Source organism: Cannabis sativa, chromosome 4, assembly GCF_029168945.1.
Source record: "Cannabis sativa cultivar Pink pepper isolate KNU-18-1 chromosome 4, ASM2916894v1, whole genome shotgun sequence".
Taxonomy (NCBI): Eukaryota; Viridiplantae; Streptophyta; class Magnoliopsida; order Rosales; family Cannabaceae; genus Cannabis; species Cannabis sativa.
The window spans coordinates 81,645,965-81,670,721 of record NC_083604.1 but is presented as its reverse complement, the minus strand read 5'-3'; the positions used below and the strand labels follow the sequence as shown (position 1 = coordinate 81,670,721).

The following is a 24,757-nucleotide window of genomic DNA, read 5'->3' as shown; positions in this document are numbered from 1 at the left end:
CTAAATTGTTATTTTTTAGTGTCATTGTGTTTGTGTTGTAGTTTCTTAATTTATTTTAGATGTTTGATACAAACACGACTTGTGATACGAAAAAATTTATAAAATACGAACACAACTAGTCATTTTTGGTCATGACTTGAATTTCCACTCCTAATGATAGTTTTCACTCTATAAAGAAAGCAAATGAATAATGTTGAGATAAAATTTGAAGTAAATGACCCTTAAAATGATTGAGATCTTTAATAATATATATGATTACAATAATTAAGAAGAAACAACATAACAATATTGATTAGATAATAAGTCCAGTATGAGTAGCTTCACTCTCAAGAACTAAAGTTTTGTCCTTTGAAGAAATTTCCATGGCTAAATCCTTCTTCAATTCAGTAACATCAACATTATAAACAAACGACTTAGCCACAAAAAGAAAGAAAAAGAAGTTAAGAAAGCTCAACACAGCCAAGAAAGCATAGTAATAATCCAAATGAGAAACATTAAGATTATCCAAAATCCAACCTTTACGTCCACCTCGTTTAGTATAATCCGAAACCGTTGTCAAAACAAAACTACTCAAAAAATTTCCAATACCCAAACTACTTGTAAAATACGAGGTACCCAAGCTCTTCATACTCAAAGGAGCTTGGTCATAAAAAAACTCAAGCTTTGCAGTTTCAACAAAGGAATCAGCAACACCCATTAAAGCAAATTGAGGAAGAAGAATAAAGATGGTAAGTGGAACGATTTGGTGTTTGTCATTGATCTCATTTTCTCTTGCAACACTAAGTCTTTTCCTTTCAGCCAAACAGGCTGTTACCATAATGATTGTATGAAGGATTAAACCAATACCAAGTCTTTGTAAGAGAGTGATTCCTCTCGGGTTTTGAGTGTAGCGGCGAACAATAGGGACGAAGCAACGATCGTAGAGGACAATGGATATGAGCATGAAGATTGTGATGAAGGCTGCAAGGCAAGCTGGTGGGATTTCGAAATTTGGTCCCATGGATCTGTTGAGAGTTGTGCCTTGTTTGATGAAAAGTGTATGGCCTTGAGCTATCATTATGCTTGGTATGAATGTTGCCACTAAGATTGGAATCATTTTGAGTATTTGCTTTGTTTCTTCAACTTGGGTTACTGGTGTTAATCTCCATGGTGAGCTTAATGAATTGGTGGAGGTTTTCACTGCTGCTTTGTCTAAAAATCTGAAAATCAATGTCCAAACCTTTGATATTAGACAAATCTACTTTAAAGTTTTCATTTTTATGACTTTTTTTTTAAGAGATTACATATTGACACGACCATGTTACTAACCTTAGTTTATCACTAGAGTTAATTCGTACACAAAATTTATAGTTTTTAGGAAAATATAATAATTTACTGAAATTAGAATTCTAAATGTTTGTTTTTCACATGTATAAAAAGATGGGTTAATTTCACAAATGTACAAAAACAACAAAAAAATAACAAAAATACGGTTTCACGGAATTTTAAACATTTTTACGATTTTTTTGATTTTATTTACATAAAATACGGTCTTTTTATGTTGAAATTTTGTTCATTTGTTGTTAATTTTTTGTTATATGTATGTTATTTTTTGTTTTTTTTTTGTTGTTATTTTGATGTTACTTTCTTATTGATTTTATGTTGTTTTCGTGTTATTTTTGGAAAACTGTAAAAATGTAAAAAAACATTCTTTGAACGTAAAAATATAAATATTTTACAAAAAATTGTGTCTTATGTAATTATTCCTAAAAAAATTGACATGTATGCAACATATTTTTTGAACATTGAATTTGTCACTAAATTATTTCGACTTTTCTAAGAATTTACAAAATGCAAAATAGATTATAATTCTTATTTTTTTTGAAAAATAATTTTTCTCTAAATTTGTATGAATATAATAATTTACAATGCTAAAATTAAAGTTGAATATATATATATATATATAAAGACTTGGGGTAAGTTGAAAAATACCTCTTTTATTTATCAATTAATCAAATTTACCTCTAATTTTATATTTATTTGAAACATACCTCTTTTTATATGTATTGTACCCAAAATACCCTTACATAAGAGAATCACATGGAGAGTATCTTGAAGTGAGGGGCAAAATTGGTACAATGTTTAAAAAAAGAGGTAAAAATGATAGATTTTAAAAAAGAAGGTAAAAATAAAAGAGGACAATATAAAAAAGGTATAGAGTGTAATTTCCTCTAAAGACTTTTTGAACCTTGCTATAACAGGTTTGTTATGACTACAATAAACACCGTTAATAAAAATAAAAATAAAAATAGAATTATAATTAATTTACCTACTTAAAACAAAATCATGATGTAACGATAGATACAAAAGAGGAGACCTTTTTTTTTTTTTTTTTTTCAAGATAATCAAAATGAAGATTATTATTATTACCTTAATGATGGAGTATGGTCAATTCTGAATTTGCCAGATTTTGCATAATCTTCCAAACTAAGCTCATACAATTCTTTAGGGTCAGTTGGGAGAGTTACCTTCCATTTCCCTATAGCTGCCACAATCACCATAACAATCTTAGTAAGAGGACTACCCGAAGGCCATTTATGCCTATAAAATTTGGTGCCAACCAAAAACACCAATATGGCAAATGCAAGCCCAATAGTAGGAAGCCCATATCCAATGGCCCAGCCCACATTATCTTGTATGTAGACCAAGAATGTGTTTGAGAATAGGGTACCAAAAAAGATACTAAACATCCACCAATTGAAAAATGAGAGCTTTTGCATCTTTTCTTTAGGTTCATACTCATCAAATTGATCAGCACCCATGGTTGAGATGTTGGGTTTGGTTCCTCCTGTTCCGATGGCGATGATGTACAAAGCGCAGTAGAATATCCCTACTTGAAAATTCGAGGCTCGTTTCTTGCAATCTTCTACTTTAATACCGTGACCACACGATGGTGGTTTTAAGCCGGGAACTGAAACTGTTAATGTTAATAACAACATTCCCTACATATAGTTTTGAAGAATATTTAAATAGTTAGTGATGATCATAATGTAGTGTGCTATATAGGGCCAAGCCTCACATTAGCGGTGCGTTTGGAAGTAACTGTGTAATTACTAAGTAGGGTAATTACTAGGATGGTAATTACATAGTGTAGTAATTACACTATATTTTAAAATGCAAGGTGTGTTTGGATATGAGGTGGTAATTACACAGTGTAATTACATTCAATTCTCATGGCTTGGAGAGTGTAATTGGAATCCCTCAATCACTTCTAATTACACTGTAACAGTGTAATTACATGGTCAGATAAACATGCCAAATTGTGTAATTACCTCAAATTACACACAAATCCAATTACATTGTGACTTTCCAAACGCACCCTAAGTGTGTTTTAGGAAAAAAGAAAAATTATTAAAAAAAATATATATTTTTAAAATAATTTTTTAACCTTAGATTAGATGGGCTTTAGAATAATTAGCAATTTTGTCCTTAAAATATTTACATTTTAAAGCTGTGCCCTAATTTATTAATAATATCTTTCGAAATATAATCTTTACACTAACATAATTCTTTCATCATATTTTTTTTTTTAAAATTTTTTATCGTAAAAAGAAAGTAATGGATGATAACTAATAAATAAATACAAATTAAATATCTTTTATCATTTTTACATTAATGCATATAAATTAAAAGATTTTTTTTTTCCCTAATAATTTATATTTATATTTTTAGTTTTTTAATAATCAAAGTAAAAAGTGTGAAAGGTATAATTTAATTTACGTTTATTATCAATTACCATTTATCGGGTCACTTATTTCACTAAAAATTGAATAGAATATAATAGAAAGATCACGTTACTATAAAAATTATATTCTTATAAAAAATTATACTATAAGGGACACAATTTGAACTTAGTAACATAAAAATTTCAGGAGTAAAAGATGAATTTGAATGGAGTTTAGTAATTAATATTTATTTATTTATTTATTTATTATATATACCAGTAGATAAATGGCTGAGGCAATGAGAAAAGTGGTGTATCGACCAAGATAAGCATCAGCAATGTAAGCACCCAAAATAGGTGTCATCCAAACAGTGCCAGCCCAGTTTGTGACATTATTTGAAGATGTAACAGTCCCTTCATGCAACTTATTTGTTAAGTACAACACTAGATTTGTTGAGATCCCATAATATGCCATCCTCTCAAACACTTCATAACCTAATTCATATAACATAACATGTTAAAATCTAATACAACCTCAACACTCCTATGATAAACAAATAAATTAAAGCCATCAGATTGAAAATCAAGGATTATAAATATGCCCTTATTCATAACAGCAAAAGTAGTGCTCTCGCTTAAGAAATACTCTAATAATTTACCTACAATGAAGGAGCAAGCTGTCCATTTGCCAGTGTTTGATCTTAGAACTGGTCTCCCTTTAAGATCAACTGTCCCATCTTCTGTGTAATTTTCATCACTTTGACCCTTTTCATCATCATCTACCTTCCTTGCCATAATAATAACTAAAACTATATGATCTTTAATTAATTATAATTACCTCCATGTATATATGTGTATATATATATACAATACCTAGGCAAACTTTCTTTCTTTGGTTTAGTTTAATTTAGTTTATTAGTTTGATACTTTATTTCTTCTTAGTTATTATTGAGTGGATTCTTTACATGTCTTTTTCTCTTGTTTTTGTGGACCTAGCTAGCTACCAACAAAATTTGAACCTATCTATAAATGTGAATATATTATTTTAAATAATTTGCGGCATAAATATATAAGTTTAATTTTTAATTGTAAATAAATACTTAAGTTTAATTTTTGATAGTAATAATACTTAAGTTCTATTTCTAAAACTTTGTAAATACCCGATTGTTAAATGTTAAGTAAATTACCATATGACAATTCTTAATTGGTCAAAGTCATGAATTTTTATTTTTTAAAATAAATTAATTTAAATATACGAATATAAAAATGATATGTGGATAATGATTTAACATTTAACAGTCAGGTACCTACAGAGTTCTAAAAATATAATTTAAGTATTATTACTGTAAAAAATTAAACTTAGGTATTTATTTGCAACCGAAAGTTAAACTTAATTATTATACCACAAATTACTATATTATTAATTTATTACTTGACATATTAAATATTGAAAATGTCTATAATACACCATTTAAAGAATTTTTTCATGATTGCGTACATTGTAGCTATTTAGGGTTAATTGTAAATTTTTAAAAAATTCTGAATAATTTACAGAGTTAAAAGTAAAATTTAAACAATTACTTACTAAGCTTATAAGAAAAACAGTCGCATAAGTACAACAAAATATTAAAACCTTATTTTTCATTATTGTAAACTACTCAGAGTTTTATGAAATTTTACAAATAATTTTAAATAACTATAACATACACGATCATAAAAAAAAATTAAACTAATTTAAAAGCTCTCTTAGGTGTCGAAACAAATAAGAGTCTACCGAAATACATGTTTAAAGAATGTACTATATACTTACCCTTAAATATTTTGTTTGACTTTACCCTTAGATTTTGTTTTTAGTGCTTAGTTTATATGCACAATCTTTCAATTCTTCCCATCCTCATGTACATATTTAACTCAATTTAGGAGGAGCTTACATTGTGTATAGCTCCTTAGCTAGATTCCTTTTATTATGGAGTATTGTGATAAAGGGATAATATATGGTGGCCAATAATTGTCTTTTTGCCCACAAAAGCTGTTTTTCCAAAGTAGAGAATAAAGACATGAAGAGATACAATAGTCATTTTTTTTTTAAATTTTTGTGAAAAAAAGTGATATTTTTACATAAAACCAGCCTAAAAGCCCGTTTTCTGAGAGCCCAACAAGATCATCTTGATCCAAGCAATCTCAGCCCATCTTTTCACTGGGCCCAATTTCCTCATCTAGGCCCAGTTTGATCAATTAAAGAAGAATAAGCTTCTTCTTCTATGTTTTGTAATGTATGGTACCATTATCCATTATCCATAAAGTTGGTAACTTGTATAAAAGAATTAGTGCTTAGTTCAATCTTTTTTCTATATTAATTTCTACTCTAGTGAAAATGCAATCAAAGTAAACAGAAATTCTGCAATATCAAATAAAGGAAAATTCTTTGATATGATAATATTTAGTGAATCATAACTCTTAGATTAGTTTACTAAAAGAACACTTATTATAAGACTATATATGATAATATATAAACAACAAACAATTAAAGACATTAATAGAACTTGACAATTAAGCTTTAATAATTAAAAATAATTAAGTGATCACATAGGTTTTCAAGTATTGACCTGGTGATGATGATGATGATCAGAATTGTAAACAAACAACTTAGCAAAAAACACAAACAAAATAAAGTTAAGAAAAGCCAACACTGCCAAAAAAGCATAGTAATAATCCATACGAGACACATTTAGGTTATCCAAAACCCAACCTCCACTACTCTCATTTTTCTTAGTTATCTCACTCACTATTGATAACAAAAAACTACTAAGAAAAAACCCTACTCCTTTGCTCAAACAAAACAAAGAAGACCCCAAACTTTTCATGCTTTCGGGTGCTTGATCATAGTAAAACTCCATTTGCGACGGTTCCATAAAAGTGTCGCCTACTCCCATCAGTGCAAACTGAGGGAGTAGAACAAAAATAGAGAGAGGAACTATGTCGGTTTTTCCTAGGGCACCTTTTGATCTAGCAACTCCCAATCTCTTTCTCTCGGTTAGGGTAGCAACAACCATGACTATGACATGTATAGCGAATCCAATGCCCATTCTTTGGAGCATGGTGATGCCTCTAGGGTTTTTGGTGTAACGTCGGACAATTGGGACGAAGAGGCGATCGTAGGCCACAAGGCTTACGAGGAAAGAGATTGTTACTAGTACTATGAGGCAAGCTGGAGGGATTTGGAAGTGAGGGCCTAAATTTCGATCTAGGGTTGTGCCTTGTTTGATGAATAGGGTTAATAATTGAGCTACTATGGTGTTTGGTATGAATGAAACTATCAAAATTGGTATCATTTTGATCATTTGTTTAGTTTCTTCTACTTGGGTCACTGTACTTAGCATCCATGGTGAGGTTGATCCAGTCTTCACTGCTGCTTTGTCAAGAAATCTGTATTAACAAAAATAATGTGAAATGTTATTATATAAATAAAATAAAATATATTATGATCAAAGTGTCGAACATTTAATATTATTCCTATATATAATTATTTATCATTCCAAACTTATAAAATTAATTGTTGTTTTAATTTTTATAGACTACGATCAATTAAAAAGTGCTATGCAACATATTATTTGCTGTTTTATTTCTTCAAAATAAAATAAAATAAAAAAATTATTTGGTGTAATTTTTTTTGAACCCCTGATCTAAGTGAGTCCTAAGTATAGGTCTAGTCCGCCTATACCGAGAGCTAGCCTATCAATCAATATAATTATTTATATTTATTTTTATATTTTAAAATGAGAATAGTTATTTATGTATATTATTTAAACTTTAATGATCAAAAAAAAAAAATAGTCATGGGAGGGATATGATTCAACTTTTGAGTAACGTGTATCACGTGGAAAACAAACAAATAAATAAATAAACTTATATTAATCATTTATTTATATATGAGATATGTAAAATTTAATAGAAACAAGTTATGGAAGTTTTTTTTTTGGTTGAAATATCTTTTATATTAAATTATTTAACAAAAATTGTTGGTTTACGATTATTTTTTGTTAAATTTAACAGGTCGAAGTAATACCGTTAAATCAATTAATTAATTATTTTTTTTAAAATAATTTTAAATATCTAAATTTAATTTATTGTTAAAATATAACGTAAATAATTATTTAAAAGTATTAAAAAAATTAGATAATTTTATATAAATCTTAATTTAAATTTAAATTCGACGTTAATTTAATTAATTAATCATATTTTATAACAAATTTATTAGTTATATTGTTTAAAATATCTAAACTTATTTACTTATTATATTGTTTAATAAAATTAATTAGGTATTTTTTTATTAATAAATTTAAAATTAAATTAAATTTTATATATTTAAAAAATATAATTGAATTATATTAAATTTAAATTTTTATTATTATTTAAATTAATAATTAATTAATAATACAAAGATGCATGTGTTACTAATACTGTATATATTTTAAAGGGTGATATGACATGATTTAGTTCCATTCTGATCCTATCAATTCATTAGATCTCATAATTCTAATTCCTATTCCTTTATATATTATTCCTATATATCTCATTATTATATTTATACTTTCACTTGAGTTAATTTGTAAAAAAAAATGTCAACTGGATAGCAGACATGCATGGTTTCTTCAATGCAATTTTTGGAGATATTAATGGAATTGACTAAATAAAGAAATCCTTTTATTATAAAGTTATAATATATTATTTATTAAAAAGAAAGTTATATTATTAAGAATAAAAATAATGTATATATATAGTTATATGTGTTTTAACACTTGTTAAAGAATATATATTCTTACATCAATATATATATATAAATTAATGATTTTTTTAATGATAACACACATGTATGATAAGTACTATTCAATTATGAACTATATATTTGTAATGATTAAAACTAATTAATTAAAGAATATTCTTACATCAATATCTAAAAACTAGTTATTGAGTTTTATTATGATAAAGACACATGCATGGTAACTATTTAAAAATATTAAAAGAAAGGTATGTTATGTGTGTTAAAAATACTACTAAAAATATAACAACAACTTTCTAGCTAGTGAATATATATATTTTTTAATATTATTAAATGTAATTTTTAACCACAACAAAAAGTTAATTCTCATTAATAAAATATTATCTTGATACAATACTTACTAATTTAATTTTTGTAACAATTTTTTACTTTGTAAACTTTTTAGTAATAGCAAGAGTTTATAGTTTCCAAAAAATAAACTTATTACCAAAAAGTTTTTAGCAACAACAAATATTTTCAATATTTTTGTGACAAACTTTTTAGTTTCATAAAAAAACAAACTTTTAGTAATAACACATATATAGGCTTAATGTTTTTCTTTTTAGTCACAATTTTTTTTTACTAAAAGTAATTTTTTTTAGTGAATAACCAATTTAGAATAATGTTATATAATAACATACCTTAATGAAGGAGTATGATCAAGTCTAATGATTTTGACATTATTGTTACCATAATCTTCCAAGCTCAATTCATAAAGGTCTTTTGGGTCATTTGGTAAATCCACCCTCCATTTCCTAATAGATGCCACAAGTACCATACCCATCTTTGTTAAAGGACTTCCCATAGGCAATTTTAGCCTATAAAATTTTGTACCAAATAACAAAATAAGAACTGAGAAACCAAGTCCCACAGTTGGAATTCCATAGCCAAGTGACCAACCAACATTGTCTTGTATGTAAACCAAAAATGTACTTGAAAATAAGACACCAACTAAGATACTTGACATCCACCAATTGAAGAATGAGAGCTTTTGTGTCTTCTCTTTCGACTCGAAAACATCGAATTGATCGGCCCCCATGGTGGAAATGTTGGATCTTGTACCTCCATTCCCTATTGCTATTATGTATAGTGATAAATAGAACATACCCACTTGGAAAAATGAGGCTTTTGGGCAATTTTCTTCTTTGAGTAGTTTTTGGTTACTACATGATGGTGGTCTTAGAGATTGTAGTGAAACTGCTAAGGTTAGTAGTATCATTCCCTGTTGTTCAATCAACTCAATTAGTACATTATTGATAATGCTTAGTTAATTAAATATCAAAAGAAAAGAAGAGTAAATTATGTTTTGGGAATATGGTCAAAACAAAAGTTAAAAATTTATAGAAAAAACAATATAAGGTAACTGGTTACTGGTTACCCGAGGTAACCGACCCTAAAAGGTAACTAGTTAGCCCCTTTTTAATGTTTTCATAAATTTTTTCCTATAATAACTTTTGGAAAAAAAGCCATATTTTTACACATGTACATTATATAAAAATTCATAGAATTTGCAAAATTATCATGAATTTAAAACTAATTAATCAATAGTAGAATAAGAAATTAAGTATATATTACCAAGAGAATGATTGATGAAGCTATGACACTTGTCCAATATCTACCAAGATATGAATCTGCAATATAAGCTCCTAATAAGGGTGTGAGCCACATAGTACCAATCCAATTGGTCACACTATTTGAAGCTCTTACAGTCCCTTCATGAAGCTCTCTTGTTAAGTACAACACTAGATTAGCTTGAACCCCAACAATTGCTAATCTCTCAAACATCTCATACCCTAATTAAGTACAAAAACCAATTAATTAATTCATATAATAAAAAAATAATAAAAAAAATAACATTATATATATATTTATGTACAACACTAGATTAGCTAATTGAAACCCCAAATTGCTATATATTGATCTCTCAAACATATAATAAAAAAAATTTAAAAAATGTATTAATAAAAAAATTAATTCATTCATATAATAAAAAAAATTTAAAAAATGTATTAATATATATTTATGTATACAACACCAAATAATGAGCTTGAACCCCCACAATCTAATTTCTCAAACATCTCATACCTAATTATAATTAATTTATATAATAAAAACAATTACAAAATTAATATATATAAATTTATGTGCAACACTAGATTGGCTTGAAATTCCCCACAATTGCTAATGATCTCTCAAACATCTCATGCCCTAATTATAATTCAACTAATTAAATATTCATATAATGAAAAAATTAATTTTTTATTAATATATATAATTTATGTACAACTACAACACTATATTAGCTTGAAACCCCACTTTTGCTAATCTCTCAAACATCTCATATCCTAAATTATAAGTCAACTAATTAAATATTCATATAATAAAAAAATTAGAAAAATATTATTAATATATATTTATATATATATTTATGCTACCTACCTAGAATGAAAAAGCAAGCTCTCCATTTTCCAGTTTTGGATCTTAAAACAGGTCTTCCTTTGAGATCCACAGACCCATCTTGTGTATAATCTCCTTCAATTACTTGTCCCATAATATATAATAACTCTCTTTTTGATCTTATATTATTATTATTTTTTTTCTATATTAAGCTTAAATTATTATTAAGTTTTCTAAGCATATATATATATGTTTATGTAGATATATAGTACTGTTTTTTGTTGTATGTATTTGAATTTGAAACAGTAGTAGTAATAATGATGATAATGATTCTAGCTAATATATAATAAAACTTATATTCTAATTTTGTATAATTGCATGTATGACCCATTAGAGTGGACTTTTATTAATGGTAGCTAGCTAGATAGCAATAATATATATATATACATACATATATGTGAATATATATTAGAATTTGTACAACATTTATTTGTGGGTGTTACTGTTGATATATACATTTGCACATTTATTTTCTGACACATGGGATTTTATTCTCTACACTATATACATATATATCTATATATTATATTTATAGGCCATGGATTCAATTCCTCACCATTTTTTCTTAGACCGGTCACTCACTTAATATAACTCATTTATTTAGTAAATTAGACTTTCAGGAACTAACTTATATGTATATGAAGCAATATATTCACACAGTGAGTAACAATTTATATCCAGAGTAAATATTATATTCTCACGTGCTAATATTTTATAGATAAGTTAGACATCGTCTTATTATATACTATCACTATAATAAAATTTATCAATAGCCGCAATATTATTAGCGATGGGTGAAATTCGCCTCTAATAGTGATAGTATTAGCGGCGAAACCAGAATTGGCTACTAATTCTACTTATTTATTTTTTTTTAAAAAAAATTTATTATCGGTAGACTCCGCCGCTAATAGTATTAGCGGCGAGCTCCACCGCTAATAATATTAAAAAAAATAAAAAAAATAATCATTAGAATTATTAGCGGCAGGGCATTAACAGCAGTCCCGCTGCTAATAATTGTATATATACCCAATTCCGACTTTTGGTACCTATTTCAAAATTTATTTTAAAATTAAATAAAATTATAAAAATAAAAAATAAAATATTTAAAAAATATTATAAATTTTGAAATAATTTTTTATAATTTTTAAATAATAATATTAGGTGTACCTCGGTTTGGAGGTTGTAACGTCCTCGCTTCAAGCCTCCATTGGGCCCTTACACCCACGGAATGAATGACTCTTATACACGAGTACGTCACTTTGGCTGCTTCATGGACTGATGACTGACCCTACAGACCAACACGAGTGTTTTCAGCGTGCTTTGTCCTCACTCACACGCTTCCTGGGAAAACTTCCCAGGAGGTCACCCATCCTTGAAATTGCTCCCAAGCCAAGCACGCTTAACTGTGGAGTTCTTTCGAGATGGGCTACCGAAAAACAAGATGCACCTTGTTGACATAGGTAGTACCAATCAATCCATTTAAGCTCTCTTCAACTCGTGTAGTCCCATACCTACACGGTCTCGAATCATCCCACTCGACCTTCCCCGGGCGGTGTGGGATTGCACAGCCTACCGGTGTTTCCCCTTACGGATCACGGACTACCGACCGTCACAATCACCCCATGGGGTCCGACGTCCTCGTCGACCACACTTCCGCCGGGTCGAGGCTGCGATACCATTTGTAACGTCCTCGCTTCAAGCCTCCATCGGGCCCTTACACCCACGAATGAATGACTCTTATACACGAGTACGTCACTTTGGCGTCGCTTCATGGACCGATGATCGACCCTACGTACCAACACGAGTGTTTTCGCCGTGCTTTGTCCTCACTCACACGCTTCCTGGGAAAACTTCCCAGGAGGTCACCCATCCTTGAAATTGCTCCCAAGCCAAGCACGCTTAACTGTGGAGTTCTTTCGAGATGGGCTACCGAAAAACAAGATGCACCTTGTTGACATAGGTAGTACCAATCAATCCATTTAAGCTCTCTTCAACTGTGTAGTCCCATACCTACACAGTCTCAGAATCATCCCACTTGACCTTCCCCAGGCGGTGTGGGATTGCACAGCTTACCCGGTGTTTCCCCTTACGGATCACGGGACTACTGACTGTCACAGAGGTGCTTTTGTTGTTCGAGACCATAATGGATTGCTTGTTGAGGGGCGTACCAAACTCTACATAGGGAATATGGTACCGGCTGTGGTGGAAGCTTTGAGCTTTCGGGAAGCTCTAAGTTGGATTAAAGACCATTCGACTAGTCCAGTTTGGGTGGAGACTGATTGTCTCTTGGTTGTTCAGGCTCTAAGAAGCTCCATAAGCTTAACTTCTTATTTTGGTTGTGTGATTCAAGAATGTAAAGCCTTGTTGGCTTCTCTAAGAAATGTTGATTTTTGTTTTGTTAAGCGGTCAGCTAATAAAGTCGCTCATGAGTTTGCAAGAGCGTCTCTATTGTACCCTGATTGTATTTTCAGTATGGAAAATATTCCAACTGATTTGTTGCCAATGTTGATGACAGAATTTGAAGGTTAATAAAATATAATTTTCCTTTCAAAAAAAAAAAAAAATATTAGGTGTACCAATATAAATGTGCTACCTGTACAAGAGTGTACACATAAATAGTCTATGATGGCAGTTAACTGTAAAAGTAGATGACACCTTTAATTTACTAACAGTTCAGTCATTTAGAGAGTTTTATTTTACCACCAAAATTTAAGCTTGAAAGATTAAGTACAAATACAAATAGATTAATAATTGAAAATACTAAAAAAAAAATACCTCTTTCAACTAATTACTCCTCTCTTTCTTTCTTATTTATTTATTTTTTTTTTTATGAAAAGATAACTTATTCATCTTAAAGAAAAATGACTATTAAGTTGGGCACAAAAAATATTATATTTCCCTTACCACTTTTTTTTTTTTAAAAAAAAATACAGGACCACTCAGGCATGTCCTATATTTATATATACATTTATTTTGATATATATGGAATTTTCACTATTATAAAAACCGATATTACCCTCCTCCTTAAAATATTTTTTCTTTAATTTCGTCAGTACAGACTCTATTATTGTCTTAAACAAGGTACGTATAAGGCCCAAACTCTAAATCATTAGATCTAAACAAAAATATATATAGTATCAGTTACTTCTAAACATTTTTTTAATAAATTTAAAACAAAATCTGTACTGACAAAATTGGAGGAAAATTATAAATTTATAAATATTTAGTACTTTTACCGTTAAAAATAAATATTAAATTTATACCGCTTAAACTTAAAATTTTAATTACTTATGTTACTATTTACTGTAACTTTAATAATATTTTTTTAATTTAATCACAACTTTTTTGAGTGACACAGTGAGATTTTTTTTAGCGTTCTTTTGACACAAACTAAAATGTACCCAATTCTCTTGCATAAGATCAAGCCCTAGGCAAGAGTCATGGCCTCTAGCTACAACATGAGATTCAAGAGTGGCAATTGGAGAAGTTGAAGATGATCCTAAAGAAAGAAATGATAAATAAATAATTGAAGTGTAATTATATATAATAGATATATTTTTTATAATATTTATATTAATAAAACGAAATTTGGAAATAATTAGAAGAATACAAGCACATGATCATATGCATAATATACTATCATGATGAATTCACATGATTATTATTATCCTTGGAATATTTATTGTTGACTTGATCAACATTGTAAACATAGAATTTGGCAACAAACCAAAACAAGATGAGATTAATAAAAGCCAAGAAAGCCAAGAATCCATAGTAATAATCCAAATGAGAGACATTTAAGTTATCCAAAATCCACCCTTTTTGGCCATTATTTCTTTTAGTGAAATTAGAAACCATTGTAAGAACAATACTACTAAGAAAATTTCCAACTCCTTTGCTTGTTGTAAAGAAAGAAGCTCCCAAACTTTTCATGCCCTCCGGTGCTTGATCATAGAAAAATTCTTGCTTTGAAACTTCTAAGAAAGCATCGGCCAACCCCATCAAACCGAATTGAGGAAGAAGAATAAAAACCGAAAGAGGAACTATCTCTTTCTTTCCAACCACACCATGCTCTCTTGCAACACTTAGTCTCTTCCTTTCGGCTAAGCAAGCTGTGATTGTGATCACAACATGGAGAACAAGCCCTACACCAAATCTTTGAAGCATGGTTATCCCTCTAGGGTTTTTCGTGTATCTTTGGGCGATTGGGACGAAGCAACGGTCGTAGAGGACAATGCTTATGAGCATGAAGATTGTTGTGAAGACCGCGAGACATGCTGGTGGGATGTTGAAGCCATGATGCCCTATTTTTCTGTCTAGGGTTGTGCCTTGTTTGATGAAAAGTGTGTGTATTTGAGATGATATTATGCTTGGTATGAAGGTGATTAGTAAAAGAGGAAGTAGTTTCACTATTTTCTTAGTTTCTTCTACTTGAGTTATTGGACATAATGTCCATGGCCTCTTTGTAGTCATTATTTCACTATCCACAGCAGCTTTGTCCAAGCACCTATACAAAGTAAATATATTTAAGATAATAATGTTGATGTATGCTATATCAATTGATGATTGTATGCTCATATACTAAATTAAGTATTTAATGTTACATACAATGATTATAATGTGTGTTGTTATGTAACAATAATATTACAATTTCAAATATTAAGATATAAAGCCACTTATACCTAAGCAAAATTATGTCTTATAAAGTGTTTAACATGATTTGATACAACATATAGTAATTAAACAATGATTAGTGTATGTTACTATGTATAAAGTAGTCTTAATTTGTACTCAAGGCGATTTTGAGTTTGGTTGGGCCTAGAACTTTTTTGACCTTTATTAGAAGAAAATGTGATATTTAAATATTTTTTTTTTGGATTCTTAAGTTGGATGAACCCTACGCGCAGATCTAACTTGTCTTACATCAACGGATCATTTTATGACAAATCAAGTAATGTTGGGAACAATCAATACGGTAAATGCTAGCTAGCTAGTTATAACAAAGTGGTAGTAAATATAAAATTACCTTAATGAAGAAGTGTGATCAATTTTAGTGATACCCTTTTTAGTGTACTCTTCCAAGCTCAACTCATAAAGGTCATTTGGGTCATTTGGCAAAGGCAACTTCCATTTACTAAAAGAAGCTAAAATAACCTTAGCCATCCTGGTAAAAGGACTCCCTAAAGGCAACTTGTGCCTATAAAATGGCACACCAACTAAGAACACCAAAATGGAGATCCCTAGCCCCACAGTTGGAAGACCATAACCAATGGACCATCCCACATTGTCTTGAATGTAAACCACACCAGTTTCTGATATGAGAAACCCAATAAAAGTGCTGAAAACCCACCAATTGAAGAAAGAGAGTTTTTGTGCCTTTTCTTTTGGTTCAAACTCATCAAATTGTCCAGCACCAAGGGTTGATATATTAGGCTTTGTTCCACCATTTCCTATTGCAATTATATATAGTGCCAAATAAAACATACCCACTTTCATAGATGAGTCTTCTGATGATCTTAAAGCTCTTAATGAAACCACTAGTGTTAGCAAGATCATTCCCTATATGTATATACACACACATTTCAAGTTAGAAAACAGAGTAAAAAAAAGAGAAAGGTAACAAGTTACTTTTAAGGTAATTAAATGAGTAATTAGTTACCTTTTTCACATATAATTTTGGTAAACTATTCAAAACCCAAAATTTGATTAGATGAGAAGATTAATTACCAAGAGATAAATTGTTGAGCCAATGAGAAAAGTCCAGAATTGACCTAAGTAAGCATCAGCAACATAAGCACCTAATATTGGGGTCATCCATACAGTTCCACTCCAATTAGTGACATTATTTGATGCTTTTACAGTCCCTTGATGAAGCTCTCTTGTTAAGTAAATCACTAGATTTGCTGCAATTCCTTGGTATGCCAATCTCTCAAAAATTTCATACACTACATAATAAAAAAAAATTACATATATCAAAATCCCACATTTAAATTTATGTTCTATAGCATATATATATATACATATAATAACAGTTATTAAGTTAATTAATTAACTTACCTATAATGAAGGAACAAGCCTTCCATTTTCCAGTTTTTGACCTTAAAACAGGTCTGCCTTTGAGATCAACTGCCCCATCTTGTGCATACTTTTCTTCAACCAAAACCATAGTAATAATTTTCTTCTTTGAAAGTTTAAACTAAAACTATAGTTACATGGTTATATTATATATATTATATATAATTATAGCTCTGTAATGAAAGAGTTCTCTTAACAACATTTGGATATGGCATCTTCACATTATCTCATGCTATGAATTTTCTATAATATTCTTTCAACAACATTTGATATTAAATTGTGGTTATAATATTATATATTATATTGTTTTTTAAGTGATGGTTTGGACATTTGTGATCCCCTCTAGCATTTATATATATATATGTAAATATTTTCTGTAGTTGTTGACTTGTAAATAAGAAACTGTATATGTATTATATATTATATAGTTTTGTAATGTAATTAATTTTGTGAGCTTTGAAATTAAGGTCCCTGACAACAAACCTCAATCAATTTGAGACTTTACTACTTTTTCCATGAAATGCATAATATGAATATTTACTTTTCTATAAAATAAATTATTCCTTTTTTTTTTTTTGAAAGAGATGATTCCTTTCCTTTAAATATTACTCATTCATTTATTGAAGAAATCTTAGAGAGCAGTTCCAAGTAGATTGCATAAGCTAATTTTGATGTTATATATGTCTCCAACGACATTACATTCTGCAGCTTAAATTTGTCGTGTGATTACAGTGCACGACATATATGTTGTGGCACTATAGTAATGTCATTTAATTTTCTTAAATATATATATTTATATTATAATTATTTATATTTAAAAAATTAATATTTAATTTATTGTGTGTAAATTAAAATGTACCCTTGTCTATTTCGGTATAGAGAGACTTTATAATTCGTAGTTCTTTCTCTCTTTTTTTGTCAAAAATTAAAATTTTGTTAGAAATTATTGTCAACCCTACAATCTTACTCTATTGGGCACATCTATAATATATTATGTTATTATCACTGTATTTAATTATTAAATGTTATATATTTTTAATTTAATAATTATTATAAAAAATTGTTAATCACTTATAAAGTGTTATTTTGTGGTAATGTTAGTACTAGTAATACTTAATAACAATACTTATAATATAAACATAACAATTATGATGTTTTTGATGCTAAAAAATAATTTAAGTATTTACTTTGTCAAAAAAATAATTTAGGTACAATTAAGTACTACAAACTTAATAATAATTTATGTACTTTCCTCTTAAATATCTTTAAAATATTATTGATTGATTTTTTTTTTTCATTCAAAATATTATAATTGAGTTGTATAGATTTATGATAGGTGTTAGAATATAAGGATTCATTAGTCAAGTATTATGAGACTAAACTAAGTTTATAATATTATTAATTAGTGGTAGTAATGGTTTTTGGGGAAGGTGATTAGTCTTTTGAGGTTCATCAAACCCAATGTAATTAGAAAATGTCCTTAAATTAAACCTATTTGTGATTAAAATTAATCATAGTGTGATATTTAAATGAAAGAAGATTGAGAAGATGATCTTTGAGAAACATTGAAAGATGTATTAGATTAGTAATATATGCTACATGGGGACATAATATGGTGGCAAGTTGGCAACCAAAACTAGCTTTGTCAAAATCAACAACACATTTATCATGAGCTACTACTGACTTTGCATGAATGAGAAGTATTCAATGAATTTTTGAAAATATCAAACATTATATATGTTGAAGAGAATGCTAAAACACGTGTAGAAAATGCTAGAAACCACAAATATTTAAGGTCAGCTTTAAGCTAAGGCAGGTTAAACTCGCGCCTAAGTCCCACTCATTTTAAGGACCCAAATAAAAAATACAGAATCCAAAATAATATTTCTTCAAAATTAAATTTATCATTAATGATTGACATCCACCATAAAGTTTTTGACACAATTCAAATAATATCACCACCAAATAATACCAAAAATAGCAAATAAAACATATCCTATGAATTCATCATGTATATTATTTTGAAAATTCGATATTTTTTATGATGTGGTAAAATATTTTCATAAATACAATATATGGGTGATTTTCAAAATGAAAATATAAACACCTAGCTAAATATTGTGGGTGATTTTTCTTCTATTTAGTAGAAATTTTGCTTATCAACTCAACTTTTGCCTATAAAAGTAAAAAAAAAATCAAAGAAAAAGAAAGTCAATGGAGCATAAGTTTCATATGCATGATAAGAAAAGACCGATTGCGTTGCCCACTATCTCAGGATGCTACCCCATCACTAGTTGTTTGTTCAGGTGGAATACTAGTGACACACCCCATTGTAGGTTAAGACGACCCGCTTAAGTAGGACCTTTGCGAACATTAATTGGAACCCTCTGGGCAACGCCCGAGAGGGGAGCCACAAATTACGCATCGCATTGAGGGTAGAGACAACCCGTCTAAGTGGGACCTTGTCGAACATTTTTATCGGAACCCTCTTGACAACGCCCGAGAAGGGAGCCACAAGATATGCATCCCATTGTAGGTAGAGGCAACCCGTCTAAGTAGGTGGAGACGACCCATCTTGTAGGATCTTTGTGAACATTTATTGGAACCCTCTTGGCAACACCGGAGGGGAGCCACAAGTGACACATCCCATTGTAGGTAGAGCCGACCCGTCTACTTAGAAAGTAGACGGACGCTTGAGGAGGGAACCACAAGTTGCGCATCCCATTGTAGGTAGAGACAACTCGTCTAAGTGGGACTTTTTGCAAACATTTATCGGAACCCTCTTGGCAACGCCCGAGTGGGGAGCCACAGTGGTAGGCCCCGTCATTTTTTTGCACCAAAATATAACATACAAAAATAAATAAATAAAAAGGACGTAGTGTGGGATGATAATGGAGAATGCAAAATTAGTAACAAGCACACACAACTATAAGAAACAAGAAGAATCTGAAGATAAATGGTACTACTTCGAAACAAATTTTTCCAAATATTTCTAATAATTTTAGTCAAAATAAACTAGCAAACCTACGGGTGAAAAGAAAAAGCTACCACTCATAATCAAGCAATCAAACCTATTGTTGCCATAGCGAACAAAGGGCGTAAAACCTTTGGGTTTTCTGCCTACTAAACCTGCCGGGGCTGAGCACCGCCATAACCAGCAGCAGCTTGTGAAGGGTCAGATCTCCATCCTGCATTAGAATAACCTGAATTACCATTGTTCTCACTATACCCACTTCCCATATAACCGCCACTGCCTTGTTGATCTACCCCTGTGGCACCACCACTAGCATTGCTATTTGGGGCACGCCCACTAGAAGGGTACGAGCCAGAGTAAGGACCGTAGCTTCCACTGTAGTTAGGATATCCATAACCTTGGTTTACGTACCCAGATGCACCGCTGGGAGATTGACCTCTAGGAGCAGAAGCAGCCCCACCACCTGGGGCGGCCCAAGGAGCTGTACCGTAGCCTGAGGCACCATACCCAGTGGGTGTTTGACTGGCCCAATTATTTTTCATTGCACCAGGCCCCCCACTAAGATACCCAGGATTAGGAGCATTTGGGTTTCCATAGGACCCGGCAGGGCCACCAAATCCAGTAGCAGAACCTCCATAACCGCCAACACCATACGCCCCGTATCCCCCATAACCAACTGCACCGTTGGCTGCTCCGTAACCATAACCACCATACCCTGAAAATGGAGGAAAACCACCTCCAGCGGTTTGAGGTTGCATATATCTATTGCCATCCATTCTACTGTCAAATGTATTTGTGGCACCACCAGAATAACCTTGGTAGCCTCCACCACGACCGCCTCCACCTGGGTTTGCATCTTTAGGGAGGGCTCGTTTCACCTCTACTTGTTTTCCATTTATCTCATGGAAGTTCTTAAAAAGTACTCTATCAACTGCGTCTTCAGTATCAAATGTTATAAAACCAAAACCACGGGGTCGTTGAGTATTTTGATCGTACATTATTACTACATCTGTTACATGGCCAAAAGTTTCAAAAAATTGCCGAAATCCATCTTCTGTGAGTGTTGAAGGCAGCCCTCCAACAAATATTTTTTTGGTCTTAAAGTTTCCTCCCCCTCCAGAGCTTCTATTGGAAGAAAAGTTTCCACTTTTTGAGGAGGTCTGTTCTTCTCTTGACAAAGCCCTTTTTGCATCCACCTGTAAAACCAAGTTTGGAACTTTAATATGTTTCATAAAAGGACACTCACAACTAATCTTACAAAAGTAAAAGGAAACAAATGAATAAAAGGTGTAATATCATGTCTCAATAATTATTCCCATGTCAAAAGGAAAATTTTTAATAAGAATTCCTCACATGAAGAGAAATAATACACGGGAAAGAACAAAAAAACTATGTATAGATAACGACAATATCTTAATCATTAGCCTGCACTAAAAAGTGACTTTGTTGGTATACATATAACAAGAATATAATGTTACAAGACATCAAAAATATATTTCACAGCAATAGCAGATCTATCATTCAAGTTGTTCAACTTTCCCATCTTAAGATAAAATTGCTTATTTTTTTAAAATTCCCAACATGTGAGAAACCAAACTCAGTCCAGGACTCACCTCAGTGAGATCTCCAATGAATTCTATAGGTAATTAATATCTCATCAACTAAATCAACCAAAACACAAAAGGACATCAAAATTGTATTGTTATGTTTTGATGTCAGGCCTCGCTAAGTCTGACAATCCATGGCCCACGGGAATGCTAATTCCCATTATAAAAGATTATTATTATTAAAATAAAATACAACATAAGGGCAAATCCCTTCTAAAGCACCCAAAATAAAAACAGTCAAACAGGGGATGGCATGTTATGATAAGCCATCCTTATTATGTCATGTCATAGCTAAAACAAGAAGTGTCAAGTGTATCAGTTCTCCCAAAAACGATGCTATCTTAATGTAGTTACATCCAACATATCGACTTTTAAAATAATAAGTTTCACATGCACGATATTAGCCAGGGAGACCAAAAACATTATGTTCATAAATCATATCGAGCAAACGTAACCAGCAAGAGATTACAGAGCCATAAAAAGCATAATCAAATCAAAATTCAATAAACCAAGAGTCAATGCATATTAATTGAAACAAAAAGGCTTGATTATCTACAGTGGACGAACCAACCTTGACCTAACTGAACGATTACCAGAGTATTAAAAGATTGATTTCTGTGGGGGCCAATAAAGAAATTAGCAAAAAAAACCCCATTGACAATACCATGAAACGAGACACAGAATACCAATAATTGGCCAACAGGAAAAACAAGAGTCAATGCATATTAATTGAAACAAAAAAAGCTTGATTACCTACACATTGGACGAAACAACCTTGTCCTAATCGAACAATTAGGAGAGTAATAAAAGTTTGGTTTTTTTGGGGGGGTCCAATAAAGAAATTAGAAAAAGTAAGAAAAACCCAATTGACAAAACCACGAAACAAGACAGAATATCAATAATTGGCAACAACAAAAAATCCCAAACAAAAAAAAACAGGACAAGTCAATAAAACAGAGCAAAAGTTCCAAATTAATGGCAACAACAATAAAGAACGAGTCAATGCAAGTAATAGAATTGAATTATTGATAGAAAGAGAGAGAAAGAGAGTGACTTACAGCTCGACCATCAATTGTGTGTTTTTCGCTAAGAACATTATCAAGTACAGAAGGATCAGAGAAAACAACAAAGGCGAAACCCCTAGGTCGACCAGTAGTCTTATCACGCATTATTACAGTTTGAGTAACTTCACCATACTGACCAAAGTAATCGGCGAGCTTCTCCTCCGTCGTGTCCCATGCTATTCCACCAATGAATAACTTCCCTTCGTCTGAGTCCATTGTCTTCTGTTACAGACTACAACTTCCTCCAAAAATGTACTACTCACTCAGTCCTCCACTACTACCACTCCTTCTGTACCTGTTTTCTCTCTCTAGGACTGTGTAGAGAGAGAGAAAGAGAGTGATTTGAGAAAAGGGAAAGAGAAGAGGGAAAAGGGGGTTAGGGTTTGTTAAAACGACATATCGAATGAAATTGAAAAACCCTTACTTTCGATTTTCAGTAGAAGTAGTTAGGATTAGGAACCTATTAAACGGTGTCGTATTGGGGTTTTGTTTGAATTGTGATAGGAATATTGGAAAGACTTGTTTTGTCAGTTGACTTGACTTAAATTTCTAATTTTTACTTTAATAAGAGTATACCTAATATGACACGTGGAGGACTGAGATTGAATTAAATGAATGGATGTATTTTTTGTTAATAAATTATGGAATTTTATTAAAAGTAATTAGTTAAAATAATAGCTTAGAGTTTAATAGGAGTATCTCATATGTTGGTGATACGATTAGGATTAGAATTAGAAAATTAATCAAATAATTAGTCGTCTAATTTTCAGATTGTTTGACAAAAAAAAAAATAAAATAAAATGATAAAGATAGTAGCATCATAGTTAACCTTAAGAGTATTTTTATTTTGTTTCATCCCCCGCTCAGAAGACACAACAATAGAAATTATTGCAATAGGTTCAACCTCATAGCTTGAGCACTCAACTATTGTGTAAGCAACGTAACTGCACTACTAACAACCCCACCAGTCGCAAAAAACTAGTTATTATCCGAACTACTACTAATAATTTAATGACGAGCTATTGAAGAACAAAAAAGAATCAACAATGAAACAAAACAAAATAAAATTATGTCACATAGACAATACTAAAACACGTAAAACTATGTCATACAAACAAAAATACGTAAAACTATGTCATACAAACAAACTAAAACACTCAAAATCATGTCCCATTGACAAGACTAAACCACTCAAAATCATGTCACAGTCGCAGTAGCAAAACACAATCCCAACCAAACTGCATCTAAGCCCAGGGAAGATCGGAGAAAAAAGACAACCTTCGATAGCTATAAATTTAAGAATGAGAAACCCTAATTTTTCTTTAGATTTATATATTTTAGATATGTATTTTTTTTTTTTTTTTTGGCTTCCGAATTTTGACATGTACCAAATCGTGCCTCTAAACTATTAAGATCGTTAAAAATTTCCCTGAACTATTGAGATTGTTAGATTTAAGGACATTTTTCTAATTTTAGTGAGGAAAGTTTAACATGAATGAAAGTTAAGAGAACATAATTTGGTACATGTGAAACTTCGAAGGGTATAATTTAGTAGATATTGTTATGGATTTTTTTAACGCAAGTATACGTATCGATTTCAAGTATATACTCACAGGAGTGAGGTCGATCCACACGGATTGTACTTAAGTACTAATAAATTAAATTCCTCATTCTATTTGGCAATAAAAAATTAAGAAAAAAAATTAAAATCTAAAGCAATAAAAGCAATTAATTTTTTAATGATTAGAGTTTAGGGTTATTAATTTCAATTTTATCTATCTTATATGATTTATTATAACTTAATTTCTAAATACCGATTTCTATGCAATAGTAGATTTAATAAAGTAACTTATATTTGGGCTAGGATATATAAATCACAATTTATATACAAATTTTTTACTCTTGTAATAAACTTAAACATATAAGAGGCATTAAGTAAAAAAACCCTAGAAGCTGATTTTTAGGCAGAGATCATTTAAAGTTCGAATGCCTCAACATTGAATCCCAATGTTGAGGCGCATCTATGGACTTGTCAAAAGTGAACCTTGCTGCCAAATT

At 30.5% G+C, this 24,757-nt stretch overlaps 4 protein-coding genes across 4 annotated transcripts; all 4 read right to left on the bottom strand.

The window, feature by feature from the left end:
- Positions 1-164: 164 nt before the first annotated feature.
- On the bottom strand, positions 165-4,774 carry LOC115714789 (protein NRT1/ PTR FAMILY 5.2-like). The gene is made up of 4 exons (XM_061114711.1): positions 4,363-4,774; positions 3,981-4,198; positions 2,410-2,981; positions 165-1,199 (listed from the first exon to the last, which is right to left on the bottom strand). The coding sequence occupies exons 1-4, from the start codon at positions 4,496-4,498 to the stop codon at positions 293-295; spliced, it is 1,833 nt and encodes a 610-aa protein (XP_060970694.1). The 5' UTR covers positions 4,499-4,774; the 3' UTR covers positions 165-292.
- A 1,462-nt stretch (positions 4,775-6,236) lies between these two features.
- LOC115711961 (protein NRT1/ PTR FAMILY 5.3) lies at positions 6,237-11,230 on the bottom strand. The gene is made up of 4 exons (XM_030640161.2): positions 10,962-11,230; positions 10,098-10,315; positions 9,164-9,744; positions 6,237-7,129 (listed from the first exon to the last, which is right to left on the bottom strand). The coding sequence occupies exons 1-4, from the start codon at positions 11,071-11,073 to the stop codon at positions 6,298-6,300; spliced, it is 1,743 nt and encodes a 580-aa protein (XP_030496021.2). The 5' UTR covers positions 11,074-11,230; the 3' UTR covers positions 6,237-6,297.
- Positions 11,231-14,577: 3,347 nt separating this feature from the next.
- LOC115712304 (protein NRT1/ PTR FAMILY 5.2) lies at positions 14,578-17,515 on the bottom strand. The gene is made up of 4 exons (XM_030640567.2): positions 17,037-17,515; positions 16,707-16,924; positions 16,006-16,538; positions 14,578-15,486 (listed from the first exon to the last, which is right to left on the bottom strand). The coding sequence occupies exons 1-4, from the start codon at positions 17,143-17,145 to the stop codon at positions 14,619-14,621; spliced, it is 1,728 nt and encodes a 575-aa protein (XP_030496427.2). The 5' UTR covers positions 17,146-17,515; the 3' UTR covers positions 14,578-14,618.
- A 2,422-nt stretch (positions 17,516-19,937) lies between these two features.
- LOC115714049 (heterogeneous nuclear ribonucleoprotein 1) lies at positions 19,938-23,202 on the bottom strand. Its single transcript, XM_030642573.2, has 2 exons — positions 22,694-23,202; positions 19,938-21,224 (listed from the first exon to the last, which is right to left on the bottom strand). Exons 1-2 carry the CDS (start codon positions 22,913-22,915, stop codon positions 20,178-20,180), a joined length of 1,269 nt encoding a protein of 422 aa, XP_030498433.1. The 5' UTR covers positions 22,916-23,202; the 3' UTR covers positions 19,938-20,177.
- Between the last annotated feature and the right edge of the window lie 1,555 nt (positions 23,203-24,757).